General features: G+C 38.2%; 1 protein-coding gene across 1 annotated transcript; it reads right to left on the reverse strand.

Moving 5' to 3' along the window:
- Positions 1 to 3,000: 3,000 nt before the first annotated feature.
- On the reverse strand, positions 3,001 to 20,655 carry FAM98B (family with sequence similarity 98 member B). The gene is made up of 8 exons (XM_052782487.1): positions 20,473 to 20,655; positions 19,600 to 19,748; positions 18,647 to 18,781; positions 17,760 to 17,938; positions 10,871 to 10,951; positions 10,363 to 10,479; positions 7,801 to 7,968; positions 3,001 to 6,291 (listed from the first exon to the last, which is right to left on the reverse strand). The coding sequence occupies exons 1-8, from the start codon at positions 20,535 to 20,537 to the stop codon at positions 5,953 to 5,955; spliced, it is 1,233 nt and encodes a 410-aa protein (XP_052638447.1). The 5' UTR covers positions 20,538 to 20,655; the 3' UTR covers positions 3,001 to 5,952.
- Between the last annotated feature and the right edge of the window lie 6,550 nt (positions 20,656 to 27,205).

Genomic DNA, 27,205 nt, shown 5'->3' on the forward strand with positions numbered 1-27,205 from the left:
CTTTAGTTTTCTTAAAGCTATGAAGTGTACATATTGTTAAGAGACAAAAAAACCAGTCTTTCAAGTTACTGATAAATCTACCTGTCAGAATAGCTGATTTTAAAATTGCATTTGCATTCCAAGAGAATCTGTACACTTACAGTTGTATAAAACTTGCTTGCATTTATCAGCCATTTGTCATCACACATTTAAACATCAGAAACTTATGACTTCAATGTATTTACATACAAAGTCCACTTAATGCTCCTCAAAACTTGTAAGTTACAAGTCCATTATAGATTGAAACATAGTCAACCTATTATAATAGCATGGGTGCTTTGTGTTCAAAGTGGTATAAATGTATGTTCCATCCATAATTTATGGTCATTATCAAGTATATGAATGCTTTATTTATAAAAAAAGTCCATTTGAAACCACTTGCCAGTTTAGTCATTCTAAATTCTTGTTTTGAACTTGGATTGTGCTTGCACCTCCATGTATAAGTAAAAACAAATGGAGGGAAATAGTATTAGTAGTGGTAGTAGTAGATTTTGTTACCTTTCTGTAAATAACTGAAATGCATAGGACAAAAACCAGCAGCTGTGAAGATTGTGCAGCTTTTTTTTCTCATACACTAAACCTGAATTATTAACAATTAACATGGAATTGCACTTTGATCAATGAAGCAATCAGAATGGCTTTCAGGTCGTGTCTGCAAACTTGCTTTGCCCATTTTCTGTAAGCTTCTTGATTATGTCCTCTGTTCAGGGAACCACAGCAAGGCATATTTCTAATAGGCATTTAGCAAATAAAAGTCTGTTTCTGCAACAACTAAAATAAAAGTTGAATATATTTTCACGTACTTTGAAAATACCCCAGAACAGCACCTAAAACTCATAAATCTTGTTGTGTAGCTAAGATAACTGCTTGCTTGTGGTCTAAGCTCTGGATTCTAATAGAATTTGTGTGTACGCATACACTTTGTCTATGCTGGGGGGTGGAGATCATGAACAAACCCTTATTTAAAAAGAAAATTCCCTAATATCAGCAGTTGGCCCAAAGGCTACTGTGTTACTAGGTTGAATACTTGATACTCAAAATTGAGTTATGACCATAGATTTGTACAATCTTAAATGCTAACTTAATGTTTCTCTGTGTTGTCGTCTTGTTCCTATAAACAATCTGAATGACTTAAAAGGGATCTGTTTGCAGGAATATCTTACAGAACAAGTATGTGGCGCTTCATGTATGCTGAAAACTTCCTGCTTCAAAGAAGTCCGTTGATACCTGGAGAATTTCAGAGCTCTCAAACTACCTTCAGGTTCTGTTTGCCCAAAGCCCCTTATACTCTTCTCTCCCCCCCCCCCCCCCCCTTCATGGTGGTAGCCCCTTATTATTTTTTTCAGGACTTCCTTTTTGCTGCATGAAAGACTAATAGCAGAAACTGACTACAGGGATACTGCTAAAACTGACAAAGCTACTGAACAAAAATCACTCACATCTGTATTAATCTTCAAGCTGCTTTATGCTAGGAAAAAAGATACAATTAAAGTACTAAGTGCTGTTCAAAAGTCATGTTAGCAAACACTGATACTGAAATTTATCTTGTCATGGCTAATTTAAATGAAAAGCACTCACCTTTGTTCCTTCTCTAGGCTCAGCTGTGTTTCATGTACATACAGGAAGGAATAAAAAACAAGTGCCCCCCCCCCCCATTTAAAAATAAACTACTGTTTATTTTTTAAGTGTGAATTCTGATCATTTAAAGTAAATAGATTGAGTAATAACACAATTAACAAGGCAGGGCTAATTCAGATTAAACACAACAGCCTTTAAAGTAGCTTGTATGTTTTTGGAAATACATTTTTGTTACAGTAGCAATCTGTTATTTTGTTGTAACTGATCTCTATGGCAACTTGAAAAATTTTTGGTTTAATGCTGTTTGAGAAGATTGAAAAAGTATACAGATTGTAAAGATTTTATATAAATTGTAAGACTTCTGTTTAATGTTTATAATAGAAAAGATATTAAAATTGCATTTCATGACTCTTAGATTTCTTTGAGATAGAAAATCAACAACCTGTATTCATATTCCTTGACTCTGTCATCCAAGATGCTTCTGCAGGATTAACCTAGTACCAGAGTCCCTAGTCTAGTTTGACCTTCTGTGAGCCCTGGAACATTGCCTGAGAAAATATATGAAGCTAGGTATTTGCAGATTATTCTTTCAGTATTTTAGTGGTTGACACAGTACAGACATGGTTTTGCTACTCATATTCCAAGTATTAGAAAGAAAAATTCTTCATTAGCACAGTCTCTCATTTTTGTTAAGGCTAATTCTGAAAAGATGTCACAGCATGATAAGTTTAAACGAGGCTTCTGTAGCATCTGCTAATGCTGGCTATTACACAGGCAGCATTGTAGCACCCTAAAGACTTGCTATTCTTTACCTTGTAGTAAACCTCAAAATACCTTATCTCAAATACGTTTTTATATGGGGTAATGAACATTCATTCAGTTATCTTCAGTCATCTGAGGGAGGTGAGGGAAGAAGACAAGGAATGCAGACTACTGAAAACACAATTCCTATTTATATGGGCAAATCTCTACAGTCTTGCATATATGAAACAAACTGTGTTTTACTTCATAATTATAGAAATTAAAAAACAAAAACTTCAGAAGTAATTGGAGGATGTTTCCCTCCTTCATGTAAAGACAAAAGTAATGATCATATAGACCTATGTAATTTTTTTTTTTTTTTTACCAAGATAAAATTTAACTGAGATTCCTTAGTAATCCCAGACAATGTAATATGGATATATTTGTGACATGCCCTGGCTGTTGAAATTTTCCTGTATTGTTATCTACAGCCTTCTCCATTTTGGTCAAAATGTATCATCTGTTACTTTTTATGATAATGAAAAACAAGTTCCATCACTATTGTAAGTCACCAGCAGGCATTCTTCCTTAGGAACATATGATAGTGGATCCAAATCACACTACACAAGTGATGCAAATAAATAACTTCAAATACAGTACTTTATTCCTTAGTGTTTACAGCTCTTAACAAAAGTGTCTCTCAAATCCGGAAAAAAAACCCCAACCTATTTTTCAATTCTTGATCAAACAAAACAATATTCAGGTAGATATTCACTAAGTGTGAATAAACACAAAAATGCTCACAAACATATATATGAAAAATCTTTTACTTACAACAGAATTTTTGAAAATACTTTTTTTCAAGACAAACATAGAAAATTTGAGAAGAGGTTTAAATCAATTATTTTTATGGTATTATTGCATCTTTTGATAAAGTAAAAGCATACATTCTGACAACAGAGGACAGAAAAGGATACCTCTATGAAATGTGGTGGTGCTTACTTTAGTTTTCAACTACTGGCTTCACATTTTGGAATTTTTTAAGAAAAAATGAAATGGCCAGATTAAACACCACAATCTCCAACCTATTTAAATTTCCATCTTTTACATAATCTACATAAATATCAGTGAAATATGATATTGTAATAGTTTAACTGTTAGAATTACATGTGGGCACATTTCTAAATGAAGTAAACCATCAAGTGAACCAGCTCTGTCCTGCTTGCTACAAACAGGGTAAACTGACAAGTGTAAAAGTACCAAGGCACATCCACATACACAGTTACAACAGTTCAACTAAACCAGTGCAACTTCACATCTTAAGACTGATGAAATTGTTATGCGTAGATAAGCCATTTGATCTTCCTAGCATATTTCCTCAGTGAAGCTAAATGCTTGACTGCTATTCGGAAATCACTTGTAGCAGAAAGTAACACTGAGATGAGCAAACAGAATTTTATATTTAGGCTTTGGTTGTTAAAAACTACTCTTTCCATTCCTTTACTGACCAACACTTCACCTCCAAGGCCAGCAGTCTCACTTAGTACGTCATCAATTTGTGAGCTATTCCAGAGCATTAGGCAAAAACCAAGCTCAAAAGCAAGGAAACCAGTACTATGCTCCTGTGTGACCCGTGAGGGTCTCTCCATAATGACTGCAGAGGCTGACGACTGCTTAGGCCAGAAAGGGGTACAGAAAAAAAATGGCACAGGAACTATATTGCTAGCAGTTGGGTGAAGTTCAGCCATTATTTCAAGAGTTCACATTGAAGCTAACATGTTCAAGCAAGAAAAACACCTGCCCTTTTGTGCTGGGCACCTGCTGGGACCCTAAGGTATGGGTAAGGCTGTCTCTATCAATCATATCACAAGCAGCATTCTCAAGCAGACTGTGATCAGAGAGGAAGTAATAGGAGAGAAACTTCTGAAGTTTATCATCTGGATTAAAATTTCAAATGAAAAGGTTGGTGATGGCTAATTAATAAAATCTGACACAGGCTTTTGAAAGAGATAGTAATTTGATTTTGAACAGAGCTTTACATTCATGCATAAAGCTGCCTATGAAACAGGACATGATGCGCATGTTCCTGAAGGTAAAGTAACATCTTTAAAGCAATGCCAAATGGGGACACCAATAGGAAATCTGTACAGAAAGAACTCGTAACTGTGGAACATAAAACCAAAATCAAATCCTAAAGTTCAATCTGCAGTTAAGCCTACAGCTCCACACTCCCAAGTGCTTCAAGGTTTCTGTGCTATGCAATCAACAGACACACCCAGGTTTATCAGATGCCTTCCTGAATCTCTCTGTAGTAGCCTGACCCTGATAAAATACTGTTGTGAGTATATACTTGGGCATCACCTCCCTGTTCCACCTCTGTACTCTGGCCTCACAGCAGGGGAGGCGATCTAAAAGACACTGGACAACAGAAACTGTCTTCAACCAACAGCTCTAAATTTAATGCTTGTCTACATGTATTTACAGCTGTAATTGTAGGAAAGCTAACTCCTCCTTCTACACTACCACTGCCCATGAAGGAGAAGGCACCCATGCGATATCAAGACAGAGTTTCTTTTAGGTTATCAGACCAATTGGTTGGCAGAGTAAGAGAGAGAGAAGTCACTGAGGAAGGGCAACTGCTGTATGAAATGTCTTGTTAGCTGAGCAGTTGGCTATTCCCAAACATACAGCAGGCGGGGGAGAAATGGTATGTTCTTTCTCAAGAAGCTCAGCTTATTTGACCTTTATGTCTCAAGGCTGATTCAGAAGGAATATATAGATGAACTCTTACCAGATGTGATGGCTGCAGAAGTTTCTTGCCCAATCTGATCTTAATATGTGTTTATGGAACACCAATAAAATGGAAAACAGGTAAAATGAAAATAGACACTATCAAAACTTACCATGATTCTGAGTTTACAGTACATGCTGTGACCTTCAAATAGTCTCTGATATATTTATGAACACACAAAACAACCTGCTTTTATTAGTTTCTGTAGAGTATTAATTCAGAGTGTTACTTTTATGTGAAGTTCTGGAAGAATAAGAAACCTCATTGAACAATTTTGACCAAAGCCTTAAGGATTTTAACATTTGACATTAAAAATTGTTTACGCGTCCCACATGAAAACTACATGAAGAGAAAAAGGCTGAAAGCAGCATTCTAGAGTCTCTTAAAAGTGTTTCCATCTGGTTCTTAGGCCTATTTTGTTTTTTCTACACAACATTTTGGAGCAGAGGAGTGGACATGCAACATGCAATAATTAGAGAGGCCTGAACATTAAATAATATATTTTTTGTTTGTTTAGAAAGGGGTTTATTCAGTTTTCTGAGGCTTATTTTAAATAAAATGACATACTAAAAAACACCATATGAGCAGTACGAAAAAAAAGAACTTTAGTCATCACATTTTAGTATAAAAGTTCTGGTCAGTTAACTAAAAGAATTCAATGACAACATCAGTTGGTCTAATGCAATGATTCATATGGTCATACTTAATTCTAACCTAAACCCAAGTTAACATATCTAAATTCCTGATACCAGTAAACACCACCACTATATTTTGCCAGTTACTCTGTTAATATTTACAGTATTTTAGTATCTTCGGTATCCTCCCCCTCCTCTTCCACCATATGGATCACCATAGCCTCCCCTGCCACCATAACCTCCCCTGCCACCATAATCTCCCCTGCCACCTTGGAAGCCACCTCCACCTCTTCCACCACCTCTGAAACCCCCACCTCCAAACCCACCACCTCCTCCTCCTCCTCTACCCCCTCCACCCCCCCAGTTGCCTCTTCCACCACCACCCCCACCTCCCCAGCCACCCCTTCCACCACCTTCTTGTCTTTTTTGCCAAGGAGGCATTTCGGGAGGAGGTGGTTCAATCTCTGTTGGTCTGCCTCCACGGTCGGGTACTCTCCCCATCAGAACCTATACAGAAAAATAGGTCATTTTTAGTTTAAAAAAAATAGTAATAACTTGAAGGGACACAGGGTTCTTCTCCTATGGACAAAGACATGCTGCCTGCTCTTTACAGGAAATAAGGTCGCCTCGGTGTGGAGCTTGACAGAAGAATCCCTATTTCCTGTCCTTGTAACTTGCCACAACACAACAGAACTCTGAAAGTGATCCCATTTTCCACCTGTAAAATTGAAATAACTGCAACTAGCTAGCTCATGTTACTTTTGTGAAATCTTTATGAAGAAAACCACACACATGTGAAGTATTAGTATTACGATAAGCAATATACATGATTCATATATAATACATAGGAATATATAAATATATATTCATATAGAAAAGACTCCTTAAGGTGCAGCTCTTCTACTTAAATTTCAAAGTTAAAGTTCAAACCGAATCAGCTGGCAGAAAACATAAACTGGCAAACTGATGTGCAACTCTAAAAGGAACGCCAGTTTGCCTTAGATTAGAAACTAACAACACTCAGTAGAGAGCTGGAACAGACAAAATACATAACATGCTGCAGTAACACTTTCAACAACAACAAAAAAAAGGGATCTTGACTTTGGTGGATATTACTCAGTGTACAAAAAGGGAGACTGTACTGGACAAAGTTACACAAAACATCAAGTTGAAGAACAAAGAGGTATCCAAATAGGCCTTTTTGTCGTTGCTTTTGTATTTCCTAAACTCTCTGTGTGATGAATGTTAACATACTCTGGTCAGTCTCAAGCACTCCAATTAAAGTCCTCTCAAGGAAAAAAAGAAAAACCAAACAACTTTCTCTGAGATTCTACAATAATTAAGAAATTTCATAATCTTTGGGATCAAAACACATTAAAGGGTATCTAAATGATGCACAAAACTTTTTAAAAATCTGTAAATAAAGGATTAATAAAACCAGGCTTAAGTCACCATTTGAATGGTGAAACTAACTTCATTACTTGCAAGCTTCAGCTTTTATCATACACAAGAAAGCAGTACAATATTGATTACGGTAGCCAAACCAAGTAATTTTACTTTGCAGCAAAATGACACTTCCACAGAAACTTTTGTGATTTTAATATACTGATAAACTAAAGATGCTAGTTTACAAACTGAACAATGTAATCCTGGCAAGAGGTAGCCCAGGAACTGACACCAGAAAGACTTGCATGTATCCTTAACTTGACGTGTGCAGTTCCACTGAACTCGAGGTCATTTACACACATGTGCATGTGCATGCATGCACACACGTACACCCCCCACCACTGTTCCTTCTCATCTAGACTGCTGTTTCATCCTGTTGCATGACTGTGTAATAAGATAAAAAAGAAGTTGCTGCAATGTTTACTGGAATGCTGCAAGCCTTCCTTTCTTAAAGCACCAGGTATTTTGCAAAAAGAAAGTATTAAGAAAAGAGTATAATTCTGGAATTACTTTTGATAGGTCTGTAAACTCCCATGTCCTTTTATCACATCCCAGAAAGAAAAAGTATACCTTGTTGATCGCACAGACTGTATTTTCCCGTGTTGATCCACTACTTGTTCTTATGATCTTTGATAAATCTTCTCGAGCAGCAAGAAGGTGAGCTAATGTAATAGTTGACTTTGGAGATAATGCATAGCGCTTGGGCTGATAGATTCGTGCTATGTCATCTGTTTTTACCTAAATGATAAAATCAAACACAACTTAATTGCTAGGCATAAAACACACACACACACACTTACTGTAAACCATGTATTGGTCTCAGTAAGTTTCAGCTTGAACACAGGGTGTAATGTCTGAACATCTGGGTTATCTTACAAAATATAGTGCCAGTTGTTACCAATTCTCTTCAAATTGATAGAGCTATTAAACATAATCAGCAGCATTTTTTGTACAATTGATGCTGAAACTTAGCACCGTTACAAAAGAAACTCTCCTATCCATTGGTATCAAACAGATTCTTTGATGTTTTCCAACACATCTAAAACCTAAAATTTAAGAGTCCAAACTGCTCTCTCAAGAGTTTTACATAGCCATATTCAATAGATCACTTCTAAATGTGGTGAAAACAGAACAGCTTCAAAGTAAGGTCAATTTGTGGACAAAAAATTAAAATGTATCAATGCAGCAAAACACTTGTGCAAGCCATGAAAAAGTGAGACTGAGAAGGAGAGAAAATAAGATTTTTTCCAAACACACTTTGATGTTTCATTTGTTGAACAAAAAAGAAAAATAAATACACTTTCTGGGAATGTCCAGAATGATCTTCAGAGTAAAAAAAAAAAAAATTTGATCTTGGATGGACCGGACATCAAGTGCTGTTCCTTTACATGATTGTTTTGCTAGGCAATTACTACACCATTTATGGATCCATTTCAGTCTGCAAACTTACCCCTCTTGGGGACTGAACAAGTTAAAAAAAAAACAACCAACAAAAACAAACCACAAAAAATACCATGCCATCAAAAGCAGAAAAAGGTATCAATACCTATTTAATGGTGGGGAAAAAAAGGCAAGCTAACAAATAAATAAAAAAGGACAACAATTTGCCTCTTGGCTTAAAAAAAAAAAAATTAAAATCTAAATTATATCAATGCCAAAACATTTTCAATCCCCAACACCTGCTTAGAGAAGTTATAAACAAATATTACTACAAGAGAAATAAGGAAAAAAAGATTAAAAATCATATGTAATTTTGAATTAACATGTAACCTTGTTATTTCTGTAACTACATACTATTTCACATCAACAGTCTTTATAAGTACCATCTTACTACTACATCATCATTAAAAATCTCTTTATTCTATTGTGAAAGTGCATTCATTGTTTTTCATGTTGTTTGAATGGAATAATACCAAGTGACTTAAAATTTTAGTCTGTTTCAGTTAGTCATCAGTTAACATCAACTACATTTTAGAAGCATACTTTAAATTTGAAAATACGTAGCTTTATTGGTACAGCTATCAGGAAGTTATACACATAGGGACATCTCCTGGCTTCTGTGAGCTAAATGCCTTCTCCTTTTCCTTTCTTGCAGCATAAAAGCATTCACAACCCCTGCAGAAATTAAATAGTGAGCCATTCCAAAGCAGCACAGCAGCATCGAGACTCACATCTTCCAGTGATACTTGAGCTTCGCAAAACCGATTCTGTCTGCATGTGTCAAGGACAAACTGCGACACCAGAAAAGACTTGTAACAATCCATACTTTCAGCAAGCTTTCAAAGTTTTAAGACTTATCCATCTTAAGCTTTCTACACAAACCTTTGGAAGCAAAGTTGATCTTGTAGTTCATGAGCAAAACCATCTGCCTCCAGCTAGTACACATGCATATTCATCAAATTACAAACTTTTTGTATCTTATCTCGCTACTCTCTTGGATAGAAACAATATGTATTTCTAGCTTAGAAATATCAGACTGGTTATGACTATTTTTTAACATACAGCTAGGAAATAGTACAAATGAAATGATCACATTTAAAATGATACCAGCAGAGAAAATCCAGGAGTGGTTTTGAATTTTTAGTCACTTGAAGGATTACAAGTAAATGTGTGCTTTTCTCATACAAGCTGCTATTCAAATAACCTGTTCAACTGTCCATCTGTTTATTCAGTAACTTTGAATCCAAGATAGGTAGCAGTCACTGTAATCTCACTGACTTTATGGGCAGTCACTCTTTGCACCCAATCTATGTTAAGGCCCAGTGTTTGTCTTCCTCTGGCATCTGCATGAGAAATGCTGAGGTTCCCTCCTAGTTTACTTGATCGGGGGGGTGTGGGTATAGGAAAGAAAAAGGGGAAATGTGAACTTATTAAAATGAGAAACCCCAATAGAGGATGCTAGAATTTATAATTGTAAAGCTATAAACAGTCACAAAGGATGGACTGTGCCATCTAATCCTTCCCCTTCCTCAATATCTAGGACTTGGATGTTACAACACAGGATGAGAAATTGGTTGGAAAAAAGACAACAGCAATGGAAGTGTATTTACATGGTATGTATATTCGGTACAAAGACCTGGAGAACTGTAGCAGACTCCCACCTACAGGAAGCAAAAAATACAGCAAGCTTACCTTTGCTCTATCAGACCAGCCAAAAGACTGTACTGTCACATCTAGCCTCTTCATTAACATACGTCGGCGACATTCGTACTCACTGCGAAGAGCATCATTAATTTTTTCCAATCTTTCCTGCAGTGTTACAATAAAAAAGCCAAATATTCAAATCTATAAAGTTACAGAAGTCAATTTAAAGTTAACCCCATTCAGCAACTAAGATGTCTATCCCCAGGTGCCCACTATAAACTACATACAATTAGGGGTGCATCTGTGTAGTGCTACAGTAGTATGTATATTAAAAATATTTTGAAAGTTAGTAAGTGGATGAATCAACACAAAGTCCGTTTTACAATATAATTCTAGAAGTATCTGATTAGCATTGTTAATATTTAGCAATAGAATTTTAGTGTTAATATTTAGCAATAGAGTAGTGACTGTAAGATGGACAAAGTTAGATGAAGCCGTATGCATTAATTTGACCATCCTGTTAAATACAGAAAAGAAATGGAGAGGGTTTTTTTACCACTTGGTCAGAATTCAGAGGTTTTGTTAGCAGTGATTTCCCCACATGGTTATTTTGAACTTTTGAGAGAATGTCCTTTATCTGAAACGAAACACAGACTTCTCAGAACACAAGTGATATTTACATTTATTTCAGCACAATTTGCTGCCATCACTATTTGCTACTCGTAAGATCAAATATAGCACATTTGTTTTGGCAGACTCATAAAAATAGATACGCATCTTCTGGCTTATCATCTGTTACAAAAAGATTTCCTGAATACTTTCACTACATGACCAACCTCTATACAAAAATATTTTATGGCACACGACTTCTCCCAGTTATAATAGAACAATATCTATAAGGCAAATTTATCAAGTGCTTATAGGCAGTAGGACTAGTTAAACTACTCATTGTACTTATTATTAAGTGTTGTAACTACAGCTAAGGAAATGTAACAACTGGAAGCTAGGAGTTCTGTTACCAAATGCTAGACTTGGCTACAAAAATCTGGTGACGGGTGCTAGTAAGAAAGGCAGGAGATGCAATAGGAAAGTGGTCATTCTGTCTCACTAATTTTCTTCTAATCTTATGATTGGTTCCATTTAACATTACATTTAAGACTCCAAACTTACGCGAGTCTGCATTCACTCCAAATCAGCCTTGCTTATACTTCTTCCATTAGTTTTTGCCCTCAATAATCGGGGATGAAGTATGCTCTCTCTTTCTGCCTTCCAAACTCCACTGCATTCTCCTCTCTCATTACAAGAAACCTCTACCTCCTCTCCTTGAAGGAACTTCCTTTGGCACAGCTCTTCTAAAACCGTTATCATGAATGCACACAACACTTGTACATAACTATCCAGCCAACTGATTTTTCAGCTGGAGTAGACTGCATGCATATTATTGTTCCTGCAAGTTTTGCATACAGTCTGATGGGGAGAACTACATCTTTATTTGCTTTTGTAAATAATTATGGGGAACCAAGTCAAACAAGACTAAAACTAGAGTTCATTTTCTTTTACATATCACAAGGACTGAGGTAGTGCATGATCTACACTGAAACCTGTAACTGAGGACAGCCATTAGATACATTTGCAAGGATTGTAAGACTTCATGTAGGCACACAGGCATTTACATTATGTTTATCATAAAGGTATGGTTCAAAGCTCGCTCTTCCAGTATTATCTTAGTTCATCTTGTCAGAGTTTTGAGCTCTACATATTTCTGCAATATCATCTCCAGTGATCACTATGAAAAAAAACTCTAGGAGACAAATAAAATTCTAGAGCAGCTAGTTAATTGATTAAAGAAAGCTACTTGAAAAGGATACTTGATAAATCAACTCTCACATTTCAGGGTTTTCGTAATTACCTCCTTTTCCTTTTTTTGCATATACCAAGGAAAGAATCTGATCTCAAATGTTGTCTGAAAACCAAGGTGCATATTTTGTTCTTTTTACATCACCTTTGGGCAGCGCTGTGGCAAGTTAAAAACATAATCCCCCCACAAAAAGCCTGAAGTAAAAAATACTGTGCAGTGAGCAAATTATGGGGAAACAGTGTTTTTACTCCAGCAGAAACGACAGCCTAGTAGTATCTGAAAAGTGGCCATCTAGTTACTGTAATATTCCCTGCTATTATACTCCATCCATATCAAAAAAGAGGTTACAATAAGGGGTGAAGTTCAGTTTCATGTACCCTACTGATCCCTACACTTCTCTTCTCTGCTACTTCTTGCTCCTTTGCAACCTTTATTTTCTTTACAAAAAGCCCTCCAGGGCTGTCTGATGTGTCTGTCTTCTAAATGTAGCTAACTTGTTCTGGTTTTAGTGAGGCATGTACATGATGCCTCTCAATCTACTTCAAAATTCAAATGTACCTAAGCACAAACTATGCTTGAATTTAAATAAATGTCTGAAGAATCAAAACCTAAAGTTAATAATCAACAACATAATAACATCAGCATGACAGCAAGAGATGAAGAAATCAGTAGTTAGTATAGAAGAAGGAATAAACAGCAGATTAATTAAAAATTCTATTAGGCAAGAGGTGTCTATCCATATACCATTAAGGTCAGAAATATAACCTCAAAGGTTCTAATGAGTTGAAAGGAAGAGTGTCTATCAAAATGAGACTGGCTGCTGGAAAAAAACAACACAACAAAATCAAAACAAATCCTCAATGTGATTTACAGCTATAGAGTGAAAGAAAATCTGGAAACCAGTGGTCCTGAACACTATCTAGAGATTAGAATTATTGCAAGTTTGCAGCTGCAAGGGCAGCCAAGAGGTAAATACAACACTGGGCTCCACATAAAAAAGCCATACATTCTGCCATCACAAGTTGATCACAATCAAAAGACCTAACCCAGCACTGTGTGCTCCTGATTTCCATAAACTGAAAAATGAAAGGAAGTTTAGAGAGAACAGTTAAGGAAGAGAATCAGTGAAAATCAGAACTAGAAGAAAAAAGAGCAGCTAAATGAAACAATCCTTTATTGACTGGGAAACTGCCCCCAGATTTCTGCAACCTTTTCTTTCCAAGTTAAAGAGAATATCTATGTAATTTTATCCAGTGACAGGTTTATTAATCAAGTGACATTTAAGGAGGAATCTTTTCACTGATGAACTGGTCTATGTTCATGTTCGTGACACACTGTAAAGTCATACCCAGATTACTGAATCTCTACTTTACTCCCTCACTCCCATCAGCAGGACTCTGAGGGCATATCCTACAACTATAATGGTGAAATAAGCTTAGCTGCCTTACAGTTGCAGAATACATCATCCAACCTTGACTGATGACAGGGCTATGAGCACAAGAGCTTTAACATACACCTGTCTGCCAGAAGACAAGAATACAACTGATGTGAGAATCTATGCTATAACCCACACTCCTAAACATGACAGTTGGCCTAGATTAAGAATGATAAGCAGGAATTTAAAAAACCCACCACTGCCACCAAAACCCAGAAAGAAGTCTGTATGTGTAAGTGGGAACAATACTAAAAGCAGTGCCCAGATAAAACAGCAGTGAAAACATACTCATAGAAATGTAAAAGAAATTGTAACAGCCGAATCATCCTAGAGTTCTCACACACTCAGCTGCAAAAACCAAACCAATTACTTAAAAGCTAAATGGAGATGAATATATTCGACTATTCGACATACTGTGGAACAAACGACCTTGGTAACATTAAATATTTATGGAATTGCTTGGGAAGTTCACACACTCTAAAAAAAACAAAGCAGTTATTGGATTTGTTTGAGACAAAAATATTGACTTCAAAATCTGTTGTATAAAAATATACAGTTATTCTATTGTTACCAAATAAAGCATATCTTTATGTATTGAACGTGACATTTCTCATCTGTTTTATAAGTCTATACTCCTTTAAAAAAAAATTTAGCTCACATTTCACTACCATGTTCCATGTATTTATTAATTATCTTTACCCTCTGTCAAAACAGAGCAATTATTTTTATGTTTAACACCATTTGCACAGATAAACATCATATGTGCCTGTACCTCCAGGGTTTCTAAAATTTTGAAAAAAACCTGACCTGGAGAGAGGTGTTATTTTATTAATTTAAGTTAAACTATCACACTTTAAGGAAAGAACATTGTCTTAATTAGTCATAAGGTATACTGCACAATTGCAGAAAGATCACCTAAAATGTTAAGCACAAAATATTTTTAACCCATCCTCTGCCTCTCTTCTGTTTACCTGCAGATCATTTTAATTTCAATATTTATCTAACTTTAAAGACATTTTTGTTTGACCTTTACGTCTGGTGAACAGGACAACTCTTTTCGTCTTGTTCCCTGCAACTACATTGATACTTAATGTACAGGCACCATTACGTCTGTAAAACTATTAAACACTAACAGTTAAAAGCAACACATTAACTTAAATATGAATAAATTCTAGGAAGTATTCCCAAATATTTTTAAAGATATTCTTCTCATATTTCACTTAAATGTTATTTTAGCTTAGTTTTGATTTAATTTCTTTGGTAACCCTTTATAGTTTCTTTTCATTCTCGACTATTAGTGGACTACTTTTCACATATTAGGAAACAAATAGTGTGGGCAAAAAAAAATTTAGAAGTCTTTCAAATAATATCATATTAAGAAGTCTTTCAAATAAACACTATTAGAATGTCACTTTGTAATTAGGTTTGAAATTTACACTATCTTGACTGGAAAAAAGCCAGATGTGAGGATGAGTTACAAGGCACAACGCCAGCATAAACTTTTCTGAATCTTTCATCAATGTTAATTTAGAATTTACGGGGGTTTTGGTACTAAATTTCAGAATGCCTCCCAGAGTTACCCTTTGTAACTTTACAAGGGAACAGCATCTTAAAAAACCAAAAAATTACTGTTAGTTTTTCAGTGCTATACAGTAAAATAAAATATATTTAGTGGTAGGAGGCTGTAATACTGTCAATTCATCTCTCAAATTTTCTATGTATGTTGATAACCACTATCCCAATTTATTACAGGAAATGCAAATTTAAAAGGTACTTTCTACGATTGCATATTCAAAGCTTGAGCTACTATAAAACTCATAGTTTGAATGAAGAAAGCAATCCTGATTTTATACTAGTCTTTTAAATAAACTGAAAAACTATTAAAAACAATCAATGTTCTAACATTCCATACCAAAATACAATGTGTGATCTGTCCCTTTGGTAGATTGCTGCTGCACAGCCAAACTATTCTCAGAACTATTCCCACAGCTACTGACAATGCTGAAGATGCTAGACAGAGACAAAGAGTAGACATGTTGAAATGCTGTAGATACATTTGCAAATTCAATAAAAATACTAGATTGGTATGTAAGTTTCTATTACAAATTATATAGTGTAATACTAAAAATCAACAGTGCAATTTTACACAGAACCTAAGTAAATCAGAAACAACAAAGTATCTGGAAAAAGAAATTGATCATTTCAAGTGAGTTTTTGTGAGAATCTAAAAAAAAGTTACAAATGGCACTCTGAAAAAAATGTTTACAAAGCCCATGAATTCCAGTTGGTGGTATCACCGTTCCAACGCAGCTACATCTACAGATGTAGGTGTCTAACTTTGTACTGTATCAAAATAACTCTGAACCTGTCCTATATTAAAGTAAGGGATGAAGGACAAGGAAACATACAGTAGAAATTCTACAAAATCTCCTGGCAGGTAGGAAAAAAAAATCCTTTGTTTGTAAGGGATGAAACATGCAGAAAACAAATTACACTATTAATTTGGAGTCACAGAAGATGAATGAACTAGTTCATCTGTACTGAAGTGAGTATAAGTGGTGTAACCACTGTGGAACTGACGGACCAGAAAACCATCACAAAGTAGCCCAGGCAGTATTATTAAAATAAAAAAATAAAATAAAATAAAAAAAGATTAAAAAAGGCAACACGCTTTGAAGATTCTGCTCATTTTAGTACTTAGGAAGCCTGTGATCCTATCTGAAAGGAAACCTTGGACTTTCCAAAAGGTGGCAGGTACCAGGAGTCTAGTAATTCAGAGAAAACTTTCTAGACTCTATGTGCGCGTGAAGGAACTGGCCCACCAGCTCTGGTCTTGCTGTCCTGCAGTTGCCAAACTACAGTCCTACCCCTTTAACATGGGATGAAACTAAATCTCTACCCAAGAAGTGAAGCAAGGAAGTGCGCAAGGAAGGCCACTGCCCTTGGCTGCAGCGTACAAACCCACATGGGTGTAAACACAGCTAACACACACAGAGGGCGATCAACAGTACTACGCAAGTTTCAATCAATCAGTTATTAGCTGGAACTCTGACATTTTAATCCTCAGAAAACAGTGCTAGAATTGTTTCTTCATCCTTCCAAAAATATTTAATGGAAAGACTGGATGTAAAGATTTTGTTAGAACTAAATAGATCAAGCACAGTTAATAGTGCAGGAATAGGCATTTTCACCATCACCTGGATGCTGCTTTTTATAAATGAATCTATTAAAGGCTTCATCTTGTCACACTAAAGATGTACAGATGTAAGAAAAATCATGCAAGTAACAGGTCCTCTCCCCAAAACCTCAAAATGTTCAACTGCCCACTGGCCGATGAGAATAAGAGAAGGAAGAAGGAAAAAAAAAAAGCATAATCATGTATAAACTCAGACTCAGCAACAGAGGGAGATTCATTCCATGTATCTCCCATAATTCTTAAAGGGGATCAGTCACCCACTCTCTCCCCAAATACTAGGGAGAAATAAAGAGCACAACTTTTAGCTGCCTGACACAGAAGATAAATTCCACTCCAAGAGCCTATTTATATTCTGCAGTGAGAAAGTCAGATTAAGGATCACATCAGTGAAATGAGTTAGAAAGTGGTGGGACACAACTGAAAGAACTATCCTATTGAATAAGGTTTAAGTTGGCTTATTCACTGGCTATTGGTAATTCAGGCATTTTCATCCTCTTCTGCAACTAAGGAAATGGCACTAACAAATCAATACTTGCAATTAAGTCATAAATTAAAAAGCAAAAAATTAAGTTTTGGATATTAAATTTAAATAGATGCCAGAAGTGACTACAGGTACATAAATGCGCAATCAGTTATTACCCAAAGTCTTCTGCTTGCTGCAGCACATTTGAATGGGTAACAGGAAAACCATGTTACTTCAACTCATACCTTAAATTTGCATGGCAAAGTATGCCTCATCAGATACACTGCATTCTCAGGGAAATGCTGAAATACTTCACCTCATAACAAAAACAGTTTAACTTAAACACTAAGCTGGCTTTCAGAATAAAAATTCCTTCGCACTTGTCAGATAGGGCTTTTATGGATTAGACTGTTGGGCCCTTAACTCTAAAATAAACGCTTACAGAGATACTGCTTACAGTTTAACAATAGAGAGAACACATGAAAGCCCATACCTTTTGTTCCACATTGGTTAACAAGGGAGGAATATCAGAAGACGAGGAGTTTGGCAGGCCGAGTGCATCGCAAATAGCTTTCACTTCCTGATAAATTTCATTGTGCTTTTCCAAATGAGAGCCTTTAATTTGCTTGCTGTGCAGTATCTTTAAAGCCTGAAGTTCTGTACTTAGAAATACTAGAGAGAAAAGTGTCATAATGGCAGATTTAGAGACACTTGAATATTTCTGCATCCACGTTCTCATATACAAATACAATATATACATTTATAACAAGACCATGACAAAAGGGAGACTCTTTCTCAGTTCTCTCCTGGACAGGTCAGTATCAGTTTCCCATTCTTTATCTGAACTAACTCTCACTTGACTTCCTATCGTCAGTCTACACATCATATTTAACTGCTTAACCCACTTCTACCACCAGACCCCTACTTCCTTGGCTAGTTTCGTATTATCACACTGGTTCCTGCTGCTACTCCTTTGTCCAAGTCCAGCTTAAACCTAGACTTTGCTTCTCCCAATCCTGCTTTCAGCACTTTCAAATCACGTAGCATTTTCTTTTAAGCTGCCCAGAAACCTCTCAGAAACATGGGAAGCAAGGTCTCGGTTTCGGCTGAGCTGGAACTGGATCAAGAGAGGGATCAGGAGTCTTCAGTAGGTGGAATCATACTTCACAAAGTAATTTTAGTTTCTACTAAAATAGTTTTTTCATAGTTTTCTATTTCCCACTTCTGCAAAAGTGAGCTGATGCATGCTCAGCTAGGTTGTAATGATTGTACACATATACTTAAATACACATAAAGAACTATTTAATGTAAATTGTACATAACGATAGAGCATGCACATAAAATACTGTATTATAAATGGGAAAAATGGTTATAACTTACAGAGGAGTTTAAGACAATCTTCTTTCTCTCTTAATCTGTCCTTGATGTCTCCAGATATAAGTGAAGAATACGGACAAGCCATTTCTCTCAGAAAGCCACTAATCTCAAGCTGTAAACTCTCTATATCTTTATCACCTATGGGAATAAATAAATGCAAAGCTAATGGCTTTTAACAGAAACATCAAACTGTAATCTAATTTTCTTAACTTATACATTTAAATTGCAGGTTTCAATAGCCCAAAGATTTACCACCTACTACCCTAGTAACACTTTCTTTGTTCTCAAAGTCCTACATACAAGCAGACAAGCCTTTTAATAGCTATAGCAACGTTGTACTCATGCGTTGAACGAGAAGGTGATGCTACAGCAGTCTTTGAAGACAAGAATGCAAATGAACACCACAAGGAAGTGAACAGCTTATGTCACAAAACAGTGTATCAATGTAACTAATTTTCTGATGAACAAGTTGCAGGAGTCATAAGCCCATTATTTTCAATGGTTGTTTTTAGTTTCCCTACTTTTTTGTGAAAACATAAGCGATATAAAAATCTCATCCAAGTTCCAGCACTCAACAGAAAGATTCAGGTAGCGCTAACAAGCAACTTCTGTATCTACAGACAGTACTGAATGGAACACTGCATTGGACCAACCAGCTGAAAATACCAGGCACTGTAATTTAAGCCATCAAAATATGATTACATATAACAACCACTTATAGGATGTATGAATGTACTTTTTATATTTATGCAGATCTAAAAAAAACCCCAAAGCACCTTTTTTTTCCCCTTTGAAAGATTCAAGAGTTGCATACATGCAAATATCAGCCTCAGTTTGGCTACCTTTCAGCTACCTTCTGAACTTCAACACTGTAATTTCACTACCTAGCTGAACAACATGGGCCTAAATCTACTGAACAAATACTAAATTGCTTTAATAAATTAATATTCGTATACCATCTGTTGAAGTGATGCTTTCTTCCATATTACAAAGTGACTTTATTTGGGAACCTAACCAAATGCAAAGCTCAAAAAATTCTGGTGAAGACAATCCATTTTCTGCTGCTTTGTTCAGGGCTTCCTCCTCCAACAGGGGACCCGTGTAACTGCACAGAGAGATAAACATTAGTGATAAGAAGCAAGTTTAACATAAAATATACACATTTTTAAATCATTTTACTATAAGCCGGATAGAAAGAAAATAATCCTTGCAAGTTACTTTTGTCGAGGAATAACTCAGACGTTGTTTAAACACACCAAAAAAAGAGTGGCAATTTATAAACCAAATGGTTTGTCAGAAAATGGGAGGCAAGCATTTCCACCTATCCCACGTGTATGTGAAAACAGAGTTTCATGTCTCCATGCATGCTAAACAGACAAGAACAGAAGCATCAGTTGAAGTCGTTAGTCAAACAACAACCCACTGCCCTAGAGCACGGGCAGTAAGATAACTGAAAATGAAACTAATTTTACACTGCGTCCGCTCAGCTGCATCTGAAGCCCCTCCGCGGGAGGCCGGCAGGGGTGAAGGAACCGGGCGGGCGGCCCGGCCGGCGGCAGAGCCGGACCCCCCCGCCCGCTCCCGGGCGAAGCAAGAGGCCCAGCCCCGGCCGCCGCCGGGCCTCATCCCTCCGCCGCCCCCCCCGCCTCGGCCGCCGCCTCGGCCGCGCTCCCGCTCCCGCTCCGCTCCCCTCCGCCTCCGGCCCGGCCTGCCGCCGGCGGCGAAGGGGCCCCGCTCCGCGCACGGCCGGGCGGCGCGGCGGCGGCGGCAGCGGGCTCCCCTCTGCCCCTCGCCCCGCGAAGAGGGAGCCTCTGCCGCTGCGCGATTACCCCAAGGCCTCCAGCGCGTCCAAGATGTCGCACTCCATCTTCACGCCGGGCGCCAGCTCCCTCATGCCGGCACCGCGGCTCGCCGCCGCCGCCCGCCGCGCCGCGCTGTGCCCTCCTCAAACCGGCCCTCCGCAACCTGCGCCCGCCGCTGCGTTCCGCTGCCGCCGCAGGCCCCGGGGCCCGGCGGGAGGCCCCGGCGGGAGGCCACGGGCTGCCCCCGCCCCGTCTCCCGGCGGCTGCCTCCCCCGCTCGGAGGGGCTGCGGGGCCGCCCTGTGCCACCGCGCCGCACTTAGCTGGAGATGCCGGCCCTTGCTTTCCTCCCTTGCCGAGGAGCGTCCGAGCTCTCTCACCCCTCCCCGGCGGGGCTTGTCTCCTGGCCCCACGGCTGTCCCTGCTGCCCTGCTCGGGATTTGGCCCCAAACCACCGCTCGCCGCAGTCGGCTCGGCCGTCACCTACCCCCCCTCCATCAGGTACCAGCCACCTGGAGAAACACAGGGCCGGGAGAGACTGCGGCCGCCCTTTCGGCCTCCGGACGTGGCTCCTGCCTGGGGAGCCAGCTCCGCCACCCACAGACCCGTACAGCCGGCCCCACGCCTCGTCTGGGACGTGGTTAAAAAAAGCAGGTTTTTAGGCCTGGACCTCTGCAGCGTTGCTGGGATCTCTCTGTGATTTCGAACTGTGAAATTCTGCCTGAGGCGGTGCAGACCACGACTGCAGGGCGCCTGTCACCCTGATTTTCCACTCTGGGGGTGCAGGCCTAGTGGGGCCCAGCTCCCGGAGCCCGTCTGAACTTAAAATCCAGGCTGTTTGTGATATTTTTAATGAATTGCGGAGGGAAGCGGCGATAGGTGGGTTGCGTTGTACTGACACACGCGATGGTACCGGCTACGAGCGTGACCAAGCCTGAGCTCCTGCCTGAGGAATGCGGGGTTTCCAGCTGGATGTGGCCGTTGTGAGGAAGACCTTGGAAGCGGCATACAGCTTTGTAGCCTGTGAGGGATTGTGTACTGCATGTAATAGAGTGGGGTAACCCGCTGTGTCTCCCTGAGCACATCACTTTTCAGCCCTATGACCTGCAGGGATTTCCAGTTTCAGTACTATTAGACCTATTAATTGGAAAACTGGAAGGCACGTCTCCCCAAACCTGTGACTTTGTCTGATCTTTGATTTTCTTTTCTCTGCTATTTTGAGATGTCTGGGTTCTCATTTCCAAGCTTTTCTTAGCGACAGCAATGTTGAGAGAGAGACATAAACTAGCACCAGCTTTTTTTGTCTGTTTGGTCCCAAACTATCCGTCTTTTAATGCTCACTCACAGCCACTTCTGGTGAAGCATTCCTCGAATTCCCTCTAAAACAGTATTGCTGCATTACCTCCTCAGAGTTTTTCATTTCATCTAGCTCAGCCATAGACTCCTATCTTTCCTATTAACTAGAAGGAAAATTCTGCTTTTTTTTTTTTTTTTTAATCAGTGTTGTCTTATATGGACCTTCAGAAAATCCAGTGCCTGAATCTGTGATGAAGACCTGTAAAGGTATGCAATCAGATTCAAGTAATTACAACATAGATATTCTTAATGAGTGAAATCTCCACAATTTTTGAAGCAACTATTTTGAATTATTTCCATTTAGCATATAGACGTGGCTTTACTGAGTACTAAGCTTTAAAAAAAATGGGAATCAGGACAGCCATGACATCCTCCCACACACAGAGACAGAAATCTAGAAATTCAAAAAAATATTTATGGCAGTTGGGGGAAAAAGAAGAGCATCTTAAAGTCTGATAGGCTCATGTTGACCATATGATGTATATCAGTGCCAGTAGCTCACTGGTCTCTTTCACGACTGTCAACTGTGTCTTGCTCCATATGACTGAGCTTTAAGAGGGCTTTTATTACAAAGGGGTTAACATAATAATTTCTCTAAATGAAGGAGCATGCATCTGAGAGCGGAGATTCTGAAAGTAAGAACTCTTACTCCTGTTTAAACAGCATTAATGTCCAATTAATAGAGCGTCCAATTAATAGAGTAAGAAAACAAGATATGCAGAAAAAGACATAAATAGCATTTTCTTTCCCTTTCTTTTCTAAAGTTGTATCTTTATGCTACCCACAGTGAATCATCACTGTACAGTTGTTCTGAGAAACCGAGTAGTTTTCATATCACCCAACAGTGCATGCTAAGAAAAAGAACTGGGAACAACTGGAAGTGAAACATTAGCATAACATAATCTATCAAAACTAAAAAGTAATCTGGTAATTTAAGAGGTACTGTGTGGTACAAGTAGGTGGCAGCATTATTCCCTGGGTCTCTGTAAATTTTCCTACATGCCGTAAATGTATTATGCTAATTTATGTTACAGGACAATAGATAAACCAGTAATTTCTCCTACTGTCTTTTGATAACATTGCATATATATGATAGCCCAGCACATGCATCAATCACTGATTTAATTCCACAAGATTTTTTTGAAAAATCCTAACTTTTCTGTGTAGTGGAGATATTACGTATATGACGAAATACAAGTCTGAATTTCACAAATTGTGTCTTGAGACCCACAAGGGAAAGACATTTTTGGTTGTGATCATATACTTAGGTTGCCTAACACCTTCTCACAACTTTGCCATTCATTCAGTCCACAACTTTCTCCATGTCTGTTCCTGAGTTTCCCATCCCTGGGGGAGGAACAAAAATTGTGATAAAGCTGGCTAAAAAATATGTTGTAGCAGCCTACTCCCACAGGAGTGGACTTTGCCATTGCCCCATGCCCTTTGTAATACGCAAACAAGAACACCAAAGGATGAGGTCTCAGCATACAGCCATTACTTTCACGTGAAAGGCGTATGTGGCTTCAACTAGGTCATCAGCGCCCTAGAGCTTTTTGGGTTTTGTCAGGATTTCTTTTTCACTAGTCTGCCAGTTAGCCATCTCCCTCAGCAGTCAGGTAAGTCCTGCACGAGGAAGGAGTAGAAATGCATAGCCAAGGTTAGAAAATGAAGATAGCACTGGATCAGCAGTGACTTGAATCAATGTGAAATGGCATCTTAATTGAGCATGCAGCTGTGGCTGTCTACACCTCTCTTAAATACATTGGAAAGTACCCCGTGTTGAAAGCAAGATGAAGATAGGAATTTGGGGGATAGGTTTTCTGCCAATTCCTATTAAATCTCTACAACTACAAGTTGCCTGTAATCTTACTGAAAAACAAAAACACATAACTCAATTTTCTATTGATGTTACACTAAGGTAAATCTCAAGTACTCACCGAACTACTTGTATGAATAGTACGTCATATGTTGTTACGCTATTCAAAACTGCTTGAGAAGCGTTCCTACTGCCAGGCATGCAGATGGGCACCGGGCATTCTCACGCTGCCTGATGGCAAGGGTGGGGTGGAAGGGTCCTGCTTACTGCTGCAGCAGAGCGGTCACCTCCTGGTCTGCACTGCCAGCCGGGCAGGCTTTCGGTTGTACGTGGTGTGTACAATCTATCTGCTCCTAGTAGGGAAAGTAAAACTGCCCACAGATACGCTAGCTGCACGTTTCAAAAGATTCAGTTGCTTTGTCCTCCTCAGCACAGGAATAAAAAACCAGATCCTTTGAATTCAAATGAAGAGGAGACAGACTTTTTTTTAATGCAGAAGAGGTACAAATAATTTGTACTACTAAGAAACGTTTAGCAGGCAATTATTGACCACTAGAGGGGCTCATAGGAGTGGAGAAGAACTTGAATATGCTACATAAATGCTTTCCTCTAGCACAAACTTGCCTATGTGCAATGTTGTACTGTTTGTGCACAGTTTAAAAACGACTGAGAAAAGACAGCACTTTATGCATGCTTAAGTCAATATAAGAAGCTTATATTAATTGAGTTTAAAACAGATCAATAACAGGTTTAATTGTTAAAATGAAATAACTTCTTTACACAGATTTTTTTTCATCAGTTTAAATTAATACAGGTTAAACCTGTTCAGCTTCCATCTGTAAAAAAAGTACTAGCCGTTCTTTTAATCTATTAAAAAAAAATAGGCACTGTTTTTCAGGCTTGCTGACATTTAAACAAGTGTAGCTTGCTTGTTTAAAAACTAACGTTAGATTGCTTTTAATCCTTCTGTAAACTCCTTCTTATCGTTAAGGATGATTTGGGAGTACCCACCCCACGCAGTATCAACTTAGTTACATCACTGTGGAATGGGACTGCAAGTTAAAATTGATCTATACATAAATTACATCAATCTTGCAAATAAAGTAGGTATGAATGATGGGTATACTAACTTCACTGAACCTGAATGTATTTATACTACCTACAAGAATCCTGCCCATGAATTTAAGGGCTACCCCACAGAAATTGAAGCTGACCTCCCATCATAAACATTTGATTTAGAAATCACCCTTCTAACATCTCCCAGGCCAAACCAAGCCACCTGAAGTAATGACATCAAATTTTTCAATCCAAAATGAATTATTTTGAGAAATTATGCAGTGTGATAAATTCTGCAGAATGAAAATTTCGATTTCTTGAAAAGGGACTGCTCTCAAACTACTTTCTCGGGGCTCATGTCTCTGCACAGGTGGTGGGGGAGAGGTCACAACCAGGCAGTCATCAACAGCTTGCACAATGACTGCAACATACTGACTAGTCCTCTTTTTCCAGTACTTGCCTAAGGAGACAGTGGCTTCTCACTGTCCTTGCGTTGGAATAAAATTAATAAGGCACAGCGTAGCTCTGTAATGTTATGGACTTAATTGCACACAGTTGAAGTTACTGAGATTTTTGTCATTTACTTTAGAAGGAGTAGGTGTGGAGCCTAAGTATTTCAGTGAGATGTGCTCGTACCTTTTAGCATCACTGATAAAAATAAATAAATCCTTGCAGACCAGGCATTTACATTTATTTGCTTCTGTTTTTTCTAGCGGTGCATTACAAGAGAAGTGTTATGACTATTGAAAGAACCTAGATTTCTTTTTGCTTAAGTGGAGTCTCACACTGAATATATTAATACACAACAATATAGCAAGAAAGGTGTTGACCATGAGCAGCTTTACAAAAGGGGAAGCTGAGCGACTCATGGAATTGCCAGCACCTTTCACCTCTGTCAGGGGACTCAATTTAATTGTCTTCTCGCTACCAAGATAATCGTTACACCTATTTACTTCTGAAGTTTCTCATGGATTTTTTTAAAGACAAAGTGAGAAGATGATTTAGTCTGTAGGTGCCCAGTGAGCATTTGTCTGCAGAAGAGGCTGCTGAATACTGGTCATAATTTTGTGGACATTATTCCATTATGAATGAGACTGAAGCCTCAAACTAGTGCAACATATTAAGTGAGCAAAAAAAGACAGGCCTGCAGCAAGTGTGGCCCCTGCTACAGCAAATGTTCCGCCTGGCAGGACAAAGCAATGAATATTCCAAGTTCATATTTCTCATTCTTTTAAAAATAAACTGTGCCCGTTTTGCTCTTCAGACCATATGGCATGAATCATTTCGGTGAAGCATTCATCACATCATGATTTGCACTGACATTATTTCTTAGAAGTTAAGTGGTGGGGCTTCACTGTGAGGAGCTTCATGTATTACAGCCGTTTTCTGTTCCCTTTCACTTGTTTCACTGCAAGGTAACTTTATTAATCTCAGCTCAAAACTAGAGTTACAGGAGTGAAAAACCAAGCACAAAGTGTTCCTGCTTTTAGGTTTTTTTGGTTGAAAATGAATCTCCTGATAAATGTACACAAACTTTTATTTTAAGCTTTTATACTCATGTGTGATGTAGTCATAGGTGCCTGTTTGATACTTACTCTGTTTTCATTTTAAGAAAGTACAACAAAGAAAAGTCTTATGATAGTTCTTATGCAAATACCAATTTAATTAAAATATGCTGAATATTTAAATGGCGAAGAAGGTATGTAACCAGGTGTGTGAGTTGTCTGAGAGGGATTATCTGAGGTCAGAAACCTACTACCGAGTCCCCACAATCTATGTCACTAACACTAGAAGGCTGCAGAGTTCTCCAGGAAAGTGTGTATGCGAGGGCACCACAGATGCTATGCTGCTTCCATAGGGAAACCAGGCATAAAGATTTGCAAAAGCTTCCTCTTTCAGCTCACAAGTCTTTTTTTTTTTTTTTAGCAGTTACCTGTTTCTTTATTCCATGGATTTGCCACAGTTAAGTGAATTTTCTGTGTTTTTTTTCCTATTAGCTTCTTTCTGATGAGGAGAACAGAAGCCAGAGAAAGGAAGATCTTTTGCAAATACCAAGACAAAATTATTACTCTGCTAGTCATGTACACAGTGTGACCTTGGGAAATCACTTTAAAACTCTGTGCTTCAGGTGTAAAAAACAGTGTTATCTGGGTACTAAAGAGAGTAGGCCAGAACTTAATAAATTCAAGAAATAATAACAATCATCATACTCTCCTCAACTGATAAAATGTGAAGTATCAGAATATCTGTCCTAGTTAATATAAAAGATAGGAAACATGCGATATTATTAAATGATGGGAATAGTTTACTTCTAAAAAAAATCCAAATCAAAACATCATAAAGTGGCAAATGTTGGGTCTTGAATGTAAAGCTGAGACTTTCAAAGTATGAGACATCCATTCCACTGGGGCTTGACTCACAAGTCATACTTCACAATTTGTAGCAAAACTGGATTCTTAACATATTGGAATGAAGATTTTTAACAAGCTTCCATCTGTTAAACCAGCAAGCTGGCTTGGTCTGATCATGCTTGC

The sequence above is a fragment of the Harpia harpyja genome, chromosome 3 (assembly GCF_026419915.1).
Source record: "Harpia harpyja isolate bHarHar1 chromosome 3, bHarHar1 primary haplotype, whole genome shotgun sequence".
Taxonomy (NCBI): Eukaryota; Metazoa; Chordata; class Aves; order Accipitriformes; family Accipitridae; genus Harpia; species Harpia harpyja.

Excerpts from the sequence above, each read along its gene's own strand:
- FAM98B (XM_052782487.1), bottom strand. The coding sequence starts at position 20,537 with ATGAGGGAGCTGGCGCCCGGCGTGAAGATGGAGTGCGACATCTTGGAC. Across the intron at positions 17,939-18,646 it reads AGATTGTCTTAAACTCCTCT|TATTTCTAAGTACAGAACTT; the intron begins GTAAGTTATAAC and ends TTTTCTCTCTAG. Across the intron at positions 10,480-10,870 it reads CTCTGAATTCTGACCAAGTG|GAAAGATTGGAAAAAATTAA; the intron begins GTAAAAAAACCC and ends GTAACACTGCAG.